This window comes from Schistocerca piceifrons, chromosome 8 (assembly GCF_021461385.2).
Source record: "Schistocerca piceifrons isolate TAMUIC-IGC-003096 chromosome 8, iqSchPice1.1, whole genome shotgun sequence".
In the NCBI taxonomy this organism is placed as follows: Eukaryota; Metazoa; Arthropoda; class Insecta; order Orthoptera; family Acrididae; genus Schistocerca; species Schistocerca piceifrons.
Genome location: NC_060145.1, coordinates 61,865,476 through 61,878,084, shown reverse-complemented (window position 1 = coordinate 61,878,084; position 12,609 = coordinate 61,865,476). Strand labels below are relative to the sequence as shown.

The window sequence follows — 12,609 nt, the reverse complement described above, 5'->3', positions numbered from 1 at the left end:
AACATCTTGGTAGCTCTATTATTCCATCCAGGACACCACTTCTTTTGTTCTGTCCAATGGCTTAGGTAATTGTGGTAGAAAGCTCTTCCACAGAAAGATAATAATGTAAACGTATAGATTTTTAAAACTTTGGGAAAAAGTCAAAGTTTATTGGACTCACGCAGGGAGGATGCGGCAACACTTTCCATCCATATTCAAGCAATTTTTGGGCTACAACATTGATGGTATGCGGGTTAGCATTGCCAATGAGAATGAGCAGCCCAGCCTTGAGCAACTGAGGTCAGGATTTGTGCATTTTTCTGCTCAGGTTTTGCATGAAGTTACAATAATATACTGTTGTGACACTTGTTCCACATGGGACTACCTGTCATGATGATTCCTTGACACAAGAGTCATGATTTGCTTGAGCTTTGATTGAGCACATTGAAATTTTTTTGGATGTGGAGAATCTGAAGCTCTCCACTCATTGGACTGTGATTTCCACTCTGGTTCAAAGTCTCTAACCCATGTTTCATCGATACTGACAATTCAGTGCAACAATCATTGACCTTCATGTTCAAATCTTTTGAGCAAGGCTGCACTGTCCAGGTATTTCTGCTTCTCCTCAGGAGTTGAACATCTTGCTGAAGTTTTTTTTCTTCTTCAAATCATTTGTCAGAATACGGAATACTGATGTCGAGGGAATTCCTGTGGCTCCAAAGAGCTCCTCACAAGTCACACTGTGATCTTCACCAAGAGTATCTGCTTATGACCACCACAAAAACAATTAACTCAATGTGAAATGGTACTACGGTCCACTATAAACTCACCACGAACTTCACTTACCATGTTGTGTACTTCTGTCAGATTTTTGCTGCGTATAGTTTCAATCTTGGTATATGACGCCTGGTCTTAAACAGTCACAGTAATCGAGACCCCCTACAGGTCCACTTCTACCTCTCACCAATTTTACGTTAGAACATGCAGTGAAAAACCATAACTACATGCTTCTTCCTCAAGCTTCCAACTACACCTGATGTAATTTTCATTGCTGTTACATCAAACAATCCACAGTAATACCAACCTGTGCACTATTTATGAAATGTCCCTCGTAAAAGAAACCAATGGTATATTCCGAAAATTACGGAGTACGTAAGTGCTCATCTGGGCTGTACACCTATGGAGGACAAGAAATCATTATGTGTGTCCACATTTCTACTTATATGAAATGTCAATTCACCACTGTAGATGATCATGGTCCAGAAACTCTTCGTCATGTAGCAACGTTTCGTTTGTAAAGTTCGCACATAAATCATTAGGCCTTATAGTTTGTAACAACTGCAAATGATAAGGAAGTAGTTGTAAGTGTCTTCTTAAAAGTCTCCTCAAAGACGTCACTGGAACTGCTAATTCACGACTAGCCTTCCGAACTGATTTCTTGGGACTGTGCATGAAACTCACTCATTCAACAAGTTCTTTAGTCACTCTTTGTCATTCCGCACTCTTCACTTTGCACATAGGTATACAAACAAAAGTGTTTGAGCTGCTCTTTTATTTGTTGTATTATTTATAATTCTAAGTTGAGTGTAATAAATTCTGCACAGCCTTAAAACCCATATATTAATTTTGAAACACCCTGTATAAAGGGTTACTTTATTAGGACAGTTTGTCCCATAATAACATGGGATCAGCCATCCTTTGTTAAGAGAAAAATTGGTATTCCACAAATCATGTGCAGTAGTAACTTTCTGCATCGACTGATGCCAGTACTGCAGTTACTTACAAAATGGCTGACATCAATATTCATATAAGACAGTGTTCTGTGATAGAATTCTTGAATGCACAAGGTGAAACACCCATTTGTATTCATGAAAGATCGAAAAATGCGTATGGTGACGCAACAGTGGATATGAGCACTCATACAATGGGTTTATCACTGTAACAAAGCAAAAGGGCAAACACCGCTGGCTGAAGAAACAGAGAGCGGCGGGCCGGTGAGTGCAGTGACTCCGAACAACATTCAGCAAGTAGATGACATCATTCATGGTGATTGCAGAATGAGTGCAGATGATTTGTGTTGCTTTACACCCATCAGTCAAGGCAGTGTGATGACGATTATTCAAGAACTGGGATTATCAAAGATTTGTGCGACTTGGGTACCAAGAATGTTAACTAACAAGAATAAAAAGGCAAGAAAAACAACTGCCTGCCAAATCTTGTAGTACTTCTGTACGGAGGGAGAGGAGTTTATGCAATACACCGTGACTATATACAACACATGGGTTCATTTTTCTGAACCAGAATCAAAAACACAGTCAGTGGAATACCGTTACAGAAAATCACTGACAAAAGTTCACAACTGTGTGATCAGCATGGAAAGTTGGGGCTACATTATTCTGGAATCTAGAGGAAGTGATTAAGGTTGATTTTCAGGAACAGGAATGTGTAATGAATCCTGTCCAATATATTAGCACCCTTAAACAGCTTAAGGTATGTCTTCATTGAGTGTGCCCAACAAAAGCTATGGCAGATGTTCTTTTGCATGACAATGCACAATCATACACCAGTCACGAAGTTTTGTCTCGTCCCCCACACAGCCCTGATGTGGCCACCATCAGACTTTTATCTGTTCAGACCACTAAAAGGAGGTCATCATGGGATTCACTTTGAGGATGAGGTTGGTCATGAAAATGACAGTGTGTCAATGGCTTCGGAAGCAGGACTGTGTGTTTTGCCAGACTGGACTACATGCCCCTTTAAAATATGGACAGTAACTGTGGTAATGGATGGGGATTATACTGAAAAGTTGTAAATTAATCATAAATGTTGTGGTTCTCAACCCACATAGTTCTGTTTTACATTTCTGACAAAAAAGGAGGCTTATTCTTTGACTGAGCCTCGTATGTAATGAGACATTAACAACAGATGGGAATACGTGTGGAAATGTGTTTCAGTCAAAACCTGCATAACTGCCAAAGTATAATTTAATGTAAGGCATACCATAAAGAGATGGTGTAGACAACTGAGACACAGCAAAATAAATGTTATGATGAAAGATCCATAATTTGATACAATATTAATTTGTTTTTCCTGGAATGGTATGAAGGTTAAAAGTTTTTGTACTCAGCTATCTGCTAAACTCAATAATGTGGATCTTCAGCTTCTATTTTCAGTAATATGTCTATCATAGAATTTGGAACATTTTGTGAACTCTAACCATTTTCTATAGTTTTTCCACTCCGTGTACAGAATCAAATATCCTGCAAAGGAAAGGAAAGATTCAAGTTTAAGGTTCAATCATTAAGAGATGGAGCTAAAGTTCAGATTGAAGAAGGAAACTGTCTGTACTTTTCCCAAAGGAATCACCCTGGAATGTGCCTCAGAGATCCAGGAAAAACACAAATCTTAATAACCACACCACTAGTATCTTAACCACTGTGTCCCTTGCTCATTAACATATTGTATAAATAAAAATGAGCCTCTTTGTAGTGAACTACTGAATTATCCTTTAAAAAGGAACATTTACAATTTATGTTGCTGTCTGTCTGCTATTTACAATTTCTTAAGCCGCTATTTTCTAACAAGACTAACTCCAATAACATTAGTGTCATTACCGAAAGTGCTAACTCTGTCGTATTTTAATCATAGATTAAAGAAATAAGAGATGATTCAAAAGTGAATGATGTGAGAATCCACTGGATGTCTTACTACTCACTCCTACTCCCGAGTTATTTGGCTTTTTTAGCACAACATTCTTACTTTGTTATATTTCTATATAACCAGTTATTTGTAATACCATTAACTAAACAGAATCTTGTCTCTTTTAATGCAAAATAATTATCTTCACATTCAAATGATTTTGACAGTTAAAAAACCAAAAATATTATTTCTGATTCCGATAGGAATGTGTAAGGAGAGTGTATAAAGTAAATTCTGTATGAAAGTGTTCTGAATGTTGGCATAGCGAATATCTGAGCTGGAACATCGGAATCAGCCCAGTATCCACCTAGTGGAGTGTAGGAAAGCACCTAAAACTCACAGATGCTGGCTGGCACACTGACCTTTCATCATCAATCCGATATGAGGATTCAATTCAGGACTGGCATACCTCTTCATTCCAGAAGTAGTTACAATGACAAGTGCTCCTATCTGGTAATATTATTTATGAGAATTGTTTTGGATTAAAGTATTAGTGTATACTGAATCAAGTGCCTGTGAGTGGATAACTGCACCGTTAGTGGTCTGTTTTTTAAGGTTAAAAAGTGATAGTGTCAGCCTTGTGTAAAAATGAATGTGTGCATGCCCTCTCTGAGTGATCCGACACACATCTTAACCTCCTGTTGGTAAGATATACTTGTTACAATGATGGACACTCTATGTCAAACTGTAATCAATCTATTTTCTGTAAGATTCAGAGATCAATGATTTATACTAAAATGTGTAAACTTTATTCTCTTCTGTAATTATCTGAAGACAGTTGTAGAAATTTTATGTTTTGTAAGAAAACTTCTGTTATGATTGTGATGCTGTAAATAATAAAACGTAAGTTCAGAGTTGGTACTGTCTGGATGGAAATGGGCATAGTTTCTGGAAGAAGAATCTGGCCTGTTGTGGGTTAATTGGAAATGAACTGACAATATTTCGTCATCAAGTAGTGCATTTGATTGTGCTCAATCTAAGTGACTTAGAATGCGTTGGGTAAATGCCAGTTTCAATTGAAAGAGACTCTGCATCTGCAGCTGCAGCATTCTAATACACATACTTCATGAAGTGTAGCTCTGCTGCTTGTATTTCATGAGTAAAAACTGTACTGTTCTGTGGTTTACGCAGTACCATCTTTTCTAACTTTATTACTTATCTCAGAAAAACAGTATATACTTTCCTGAACATGAGCACTTAAACAAAAGTCAAATGTGCTTGTACGTTGGCTCATGCTCTGAATTTCACATGCTAAAATTTTGGGTAATTTTAGAACGGCTCACTATGCTCTAAAATATTTTAAGGTTACTATTAATGCTGCACACTATCTATAATTATTGTTATTGATGATAAACGCTAAATTAACTTCATTCAATTTTGCGTAGTGTGTGGCTGAGTAATACTAATTCCGGTCATAATCCGGTCTCAGGCTACACCATGGGTCATTATCATTATTGTGACATTTTCAAATACGACAACTTTACTTCTTTGTTGCAAAATTGTGCTTTTTTATGATAAAAATTTACTATGTACACACTGGTAAAAACTGGGGGTATTACATAGTGTCATGGCCGACGTGTTAATGTACACACCTGAGACGGGTCGTAGCTGGCTGTCCTCCTCCACACCACGTCACTGACAGCAGTCGGTCCTGAAATGTTCGGCCCTTCAGAATTGCCAGCTCCGCTTCCTTCCTCGACTTGTAGTTCAAGATCAAAGATGGTGTCGACTCATCAACTACGTAGTCTACAACCTCTCCAAATTGCTGTTGCACAAAAATGCAATGACAATTAACAAATTAATAGAAAATATACTTCAAGAAACACACAGACTAATCCAGTGAATGTCAGATTAAAACTAGAACAGTTGCAGAAAAGGACAAGAGAGGTGGGGGCTGGTTGTGATTCATATAGCCAGAGTATCAACAAGTTTGCTAACTAACTTTTGTCAAAATATGCATTAATTACATACAGTGTGAAGGTACCAATACCATTTTTACTGTCTGATCAGTTCAACAAAATAAAAAATTCTGATCTTCAGACAGTGCAAACACATCCACATTATACACTGTCAGGAGAATAGTGGAACAGACTTATAAGTGGTTCAAGGAAACCAGCTTAATCTTGAATCTTACGAAGATTCTATTTTGAAATTCCAGATCAAGAAAATTAACATACAGATAGCAGAAGTAAAGATCATTGTGTACACACTAGGTGAGGATCCATGTATGAAGTTCCTGGGTGTCTAGATCGACAACAAAATGAAGTGAGACAAGCAAGTGGATTAGTTTACCAAAATGCTCAGTTCTGAATACCATGTACTTCAAAATCTATTTCATTGTACTGATCTGGAGTTTGGATAGCTAACATAACATTTCGCCACTTTATGCTGGACATTTGTTCAATTTTCACTGGTCCTGAAGTACTTTTATATGCTGATAGATGATTTATTAGTCACACACAGTTTTCTCACAAATCAAATAAATAAATTTTTCATTTAAGCCTAAGTCCCACAAAGAGAAATCTTAATTCAAATACAAGGAAATTCTATTGTAGTACTTCTTGGCTTTTGCCTATCAAAAGAGCAATGCATGAAGCCTTCGATGACTACCAGACCAGAACATTGTCAAATGATCTCCCACAAAACCCAAGAAATTCTGGTCATATGTAAAGGCTGTTAATGGCACCAGAGTTGGTGTTCAGCCCCTAGCAAATGAGACCGGAAACAAAACTGAGGGTAGAAAAGCAAAAGCTGAAAGGATTAACTCTATTTTCAAATGTTCCTTTACAAAATAAAACCCACGAGAATTGCCCCAATTTAATCCTTGCACCACTGAAAAGATGAGTGAAGAAAGTATTAGTGTCAGTTGTGTTGAGAAACAGCTGAAATCGTTAAAATTGAACAAAGCTCCAAGTCCCGACGGAATCCCTATCATAGTCTATACTGAATTAACCCCTCTTCTAACTATAATCTATCATGGATCCCTCAAACAGGAAACCATGCCCAGTAACTGGAAGAAAGCACAGGTCACACTGATCTACAAGGAGGGTAATAGAAGTGATCCACAAAACTACTGTCCAGTATCCTTGACACTGATTTGTTGTAGAATCTTAGAACATATTCCAAGCTCAAATATAATGATGTATCTTTACCAGAATGACCTTCTCCATGTCAACCAGCATGGATTCTGAAAACATCAATCATGTGAAACACAACCCACACTGTGTATCTTCATTTTACGGATCAGATGATGTACTCAAAGCTTTGGATCCAGGCAGTCACGTAAATGCAGTCTTTCTTGATTTCCAATACACATTTGACACAGCACCACACCTACACTTACTGTCAGAAGTTTGATAATATGGGGTATCAGGTGAAATATGCGACCGGATTGAAGACTTTTTGGAAAGGAGGATGCAGCTTGTTATCTTGGATAGAGTGTCATTGTCAGATGCAAAAGTAACTTCGGGTGCACACCATGAAAGTTGTTTGGACCACTGCTGTTCATGTTATATATTAATGACCTTGCGGACATTATTAATAGTAACCTCGCGCTTTTTGCAAATGACACAGTTATCCATAATGAAGTACTGTATGAAAGAAGCTGCATAAATCTTCAGTAGAGCTTGATAAGATTTCAAAGTGGTACAAAGATTGGCAACATGCTTTAAATGTTCAGAAATGAAAAACTGTGCACTTCAAAAAACAAAAAAACCTAGTATCCTATGACTGTAATATCAATGAGTCACAGTTGAAAGCGGCAGACTCATTCATATACCTGAGCGTTAACACTTTGTAGGGATATGAAATGAAATGAAATAATCGCATAGATGCAGTTGTGGGTAACGAAGGTGGTACCAAATAGGACTAATAGGGGATACTGAACATATACAGAGAAGGGCAATACAAATGGTCGTAGGTTTGTTTGACCCATGGGAGAAAGCTGAGGAGATGCTGAGGAAACTGAACTAGCAAAATTTTGAAGATAAGATGTGAACTAGTCAGAGAAAGTCTACTAACAAGGTTTTAAGAACTAGCTTTAAACAATGACTCTAGGAATATACATCAACCCTTATGTACCACCCACACAGGAATCTTGAGGACAAGATTAGAATAATTATAGTGCTCTCAGAGGCATTCAAACAATCGTTCTTGCTGCACTGAATACAAGAATGGAACAGGAAGAAACCCTAATAACTGGTACAATGGGGTATACTCTGTGCCATGCACTTCTTGGTGGTTTGCAGAGTATAAATGTAGATGTAGACTTATAACATCCATCTGGCTCTCAGGCAGAAAACTTCATGATTCACTATTGACATGCTGTTAGTGTTGAGAGTTACATTTGTGCTGTGAAATGTAGTTTTGCTGTTTCTTAGCAGTTAGTTCCCATACGTCTCGAACAACCCAAAAATGTTCTGTTACGTTTGGGGTAGCTATGTAACTACTAAGCAAAGACAGGAAATTAACAGTTTTGTGAAAAATGTAGTTTAGCTGTTTCTTTGAAATTAGTTCCCATACGCGTTGAACAACCCAAACATATTCTGTTACATTTGTGGGAGCTACGTAGTTGCTAAACAAAGCCAGGAAATTAATAGTTTTGTGAAAAATGTCTACTACACCTACTTTGGTATAAGACCTGGTGATGAAAACAAAACCTGGATCCACACAAGGTTTGGCATACATTCAGAGCACCATAAGGAGATGTGTGAAAACCTCAGATCTGTATTGAAATAAGGGAACTATGAAAAACATTCTTGAACAACATATGGGGATTTGAAAGAAGTTAGCATGTTACTTGGTCAATAATATGGCTACGCAAAAATGCCAGACTTCATTTTAGTGGGACAGCTGAGCCAAAAACAAGCATTGGAAGGTATCTGAAGGGCCCAAAATAAAAACCCTGCAACTCAATTCACAGAATATAATAAAGGAACTAATTGTTAAACAAAGCAAGGCACTGGTACTTCCTCTTAACATCAAGTTTGGATTAATGAAACAGTCCACAATAGCATTTCCGAAAATGGTGACTGCTTCCTATACTTGGTAACTAGCTTTCCAAAAGTATCTTTGAGAAACTTGAAGAAGCAATCTTTGTGGGGCTACAAATCAGAAATTTGATAAAAAGACAATTTGTTTGAAAGTACGATGAATCACGTGGGAAACAGGGTTGGGGTTTCATTTAAAGAAGTAGTCAGCAACTTTTGGGCATCAACAAAACACCTAAATTATAAAACCATGGTTAGAACAATGTTGCACAGTTTTATGAAATTAGGATGTACCATAGGTGTTAAGCCTTCGTTTTCGACATTCACATATGGTTTGTTTCTATGTGAACACAGAAGACTAAGAATAACGGTTTCACCAGGACACCAATTACATGGGAAAATGATACCAGGGAAGGTGTAATCCAAACAGTATGGTACTGGTGAAGGGAGACAACCAAAGGCAAGAAGTTTCGCTCCATATTAGAAAGAATTTGATGCAGTGAAATCGATGAAGGGAATTTAAATTGTCTTACATGTTTTGTGTGTCTGTAGTAATTAATAGTATGTTTAAGTGAACATATACGATTGTGTGCTCTAATGAAGTGTGTGGTGTTTCTAGATTAGGTTACAAAATAAATAATTTATTTTTAATGCAATTAAAAATTCTCTGTTAGAAGAAAAATGTGATTTAAGCTAAAACTTCAGATGTGATTTGTACAAAAATTTGATGTGATACAGAAAAACAGAAATCGGATCTGAAATCAGAATGAAAAATACTTTGAATATCACCTTACAGTCATAAAACATAGTTCCAAAAGTTTTAAAATGCAATGTAGTGTAATTTGCTTAGTTTCACTTCATACTGTCTTATATGGCAGAATCTTCTGAGGCAATGCAGCTAATGTCAAAAAATATTCATTCTACAGAAATTTGCAATAAGAACATCACTTTAAGTTGATAACCTATTATGTTGCAGAAATCTCCTCAGGATCCTAGAGACCCTTACACATGTGCAGACACACATCCTACCTAAAAACATTTGTGGTTAACAGTAGGAGTGAGTTTAGGAGGAACAGTGCAATTCACAACGACAATAGTGTGTGTAAAAATAATTTCCATAAAGACTATGGCCTGTCTATGACTTAGAACGGAGTTTTACACTGTGATGCAAAATTTCAAGTTACTGGTAGATTGAATAACATCGGGGAGAGGCTACAACCCTGTCTCACTCCCTTCCCAACCACTGCTTCCCTTTCATGCGCCTCAACTCTTATAACTGCCATTTGGTTTCTATACAAATTGTAAATAGCCTTTCGCTCCCTATATTTTACCCCTGCCACCTTGAGAATTTGAAAGAGAGTATTCCAGTCAACATTGTCAAAAGCTTTCTCTAAGTCTACAAATGCTAGAAACGTAGGTTTGCCTTTCCTTAGTCTAGCTTCTAAGATAAGTCGTAGGGTCAGTATTGCCTCACGTGTTCCAATATTTCTACAGAATCCAAACTGATCTTCCCCAAGGTCGGCTTCTGCTAGTTTTTCCATTCGTCTGGAAAGAATTCGCGTTAGTATTTTGCAGCCGTGAGTTATTAAACTGATAGTTCAGTAATTTTCACATCTGTCAACACCTGCTTTCTTTGGGATTGGAATTATTATGTTCTTCTTGAAGTCTGAGGGTATTTCGCCTGTCTCATACATCTTGCTGACCAGATGGTAGAGTTTTGTCAGGACTGGCTCTCCCAAGGCCGTCAGTAGGACGGACACTTACTTTTTGGGGACTCAGTTTTATTTTGTTCACTGTTCTGATCATTTATTGTACAAAATATATGAAAATTGTTTTAGAGTAGAGCGCATGTGTTGTTGCTTCATTTTCTTTTTTTATTGTTGAGAAGAACCTATGTCTAATGATTTATAATATGTAAGTAACAGAACAAATCATGCAGCCCATACATTGATTCAACTATTTGTGTGATTTTTTTACTTGTACTTTTACTGTGCTTTAATCCATTGCAATTTTAACACTTGATAATGGCCTAAGGCCAACATGTAGACTGTAAAATAAAACTTGTTGTACAGTCAAATGGCAGTTATGTCATTCAATGGAAGATCCAGGATGGAATGTAACAATATTATGAAAAGGAAAGTTCACCATACAGCAGAGATGCTGAGTCGCAGATAGGCACAACAAAACGACTGTCTCAAACTGAACCACACTGCGAGCAGCAGCACCAGTGCATGATGGGAGTGGTGACTTGGTGGGAGTAAAGTGGAGGCTGGGGTGGGTAGGGAGACTGATAGTGCATCTAAAACGCAGCACTTCACTGTCCGCCACCCCTATCCTACCACCCATCATCCTTCCCGACCCTGTCTCTGCCTTACCCCCACCCACTTGCCATTCCCATCATCACGCACTGGTGCTGTTGTGACACTCTTTATGTCATACCTATATGTGACTCGGCATCGTCACTATATGGTGAGTAGAAACTTTCCTTTCAAAATATGGTTTCAGAAAATTTTATATGACTGTGGCTCCATACAAAAGTAAAATCATTCAAGTATAATATTAAATTTGTACGTATCAAATGCCGGCCCCAGCAGCCGGAAAAAATAGCTACGCGTGTGTATGTGTGGGCTGTGTTTGTGAGAATGTGCGTGTCTTTTCTGTTTTGAGAAGAAGAAGAACTTTGAAAGTTTAAATGTTTAAATTTTCATTGTGTCTGTCTGTGACTCAGCACCTCCTCTATGTTGTTAGTAGAAATCTTCCTCTTCATATTCTTGTTATTCAGTCCCAGACTTTCCATTGTTTGATTTTGTATATACCTAGATTAATATCTCCAATTTTATTGATTTCCAAGTTAAGTTCTGATAAGCACAACACATGGAGCCATTCCATTTGCCCTTTTAATTTTCCTATTTGGACATCAGAAGTTCTTTCTCTGAAGTTTTGATGGAAGATACTAAATGTGTGTTCTTTAGTATCCATGGCTTTGTCCCAATTGTCATATTTTGTATCCATAGTAACAACTTGATTCCCAAGAGAGGGGTCTTCTATGATTCAATTCAGACATTTTGATTTAGAGGATAGGAATGCCCCAGTTCTTCAGCCACCCACCCAGTTTTTTTTCCTGGTATCCCTGCAATTATTATTAGTTTCTACTACACTGCAATTTCAGAGTAACGACTTGTCTATTTACATTCTGAATCATAACTGTCACTCTCTGGATGTTTGAAATCAATTCATTTTTTATTTTTATACTGGTTGTAGACTGACAAAATCTCTACTGGCTGTGTCTCTTGGGAGTGTTTCCTTTCCACTGATGCCTTTGTAGAACACTTGTTTGGCTTTGTCATTACCTTCCTTTATTTCTACAGTAGTTCGGGATGATTCTGCACCATCCAGGAAGTAACTCAACAATGAAACAGTTGCAGAGTTTCAGCAGGAGAATTCATTTTCTAAGATGATGTGCTCCCTGAGCAAACTCAAAAGTGAGCAAAACTTTTATCTCAAAGACACAGTCAACCAGGGATGGAATTGTCACAATCCTCCCCCCCCCCCCCCCTCCCCCATCTTAGTGTACTGAAAATGAAGAGATCGCTCACCTGATGTAGGTCTTTTACTTTGAGCATCTTCAGTGGTTATATTGTAAAGATTATGAGTAGGCAACACATCTTTTGATCATCTGGACGCAGAAAATGTTTGTCTTGTTAATGCTGTCTTGGCAGTATCCCCAAAACAGAGGAACATAAATGAAAAAACAACACAGCACTGGTTGCAAGACACGAAAATCCACGAAGACACTTCATAAGCTACTAATAATATGAAGTTCAAAGTAAAAAAAAGTATACTGTGCCAGGAAACCGTATGCAAAGACAAAAAATACCAACTCTAAAAGCTGTGAAGATAATGATACTACCAAATGTGTGCAGTGTACGCTCAATTCCAGATT

At 37.6% G+C, this 12,609-nt stretch overlaps 1 protein-coding gene across 6 annotated transcripts in view; it reads right to left on the bottom strand.

Moving 5' to 3' along the window:
- Positions 1 to 12,609, bottom strand: part of LOC124711622 (zinc finger protein swm) — a 258,270-nt gene that overhangs the window by 25,393 nt on the left and 220,268 nt on the right. For all 6 annotated transcript variants that reach the window (XM_047241789.1, XM_047241792.1, XM_047241793.1 and 3 more), the window contains one exon: positions 5,271 to 5,443. In XM_047241789.1, the coding sequence (XP_047097745.1) occupies positions 5,271 to 5,443 (173 nt within the window). The remainder of the gene's footprint in view (positions 1 to 5,270; positions 5,444 to 12,609) is intronic.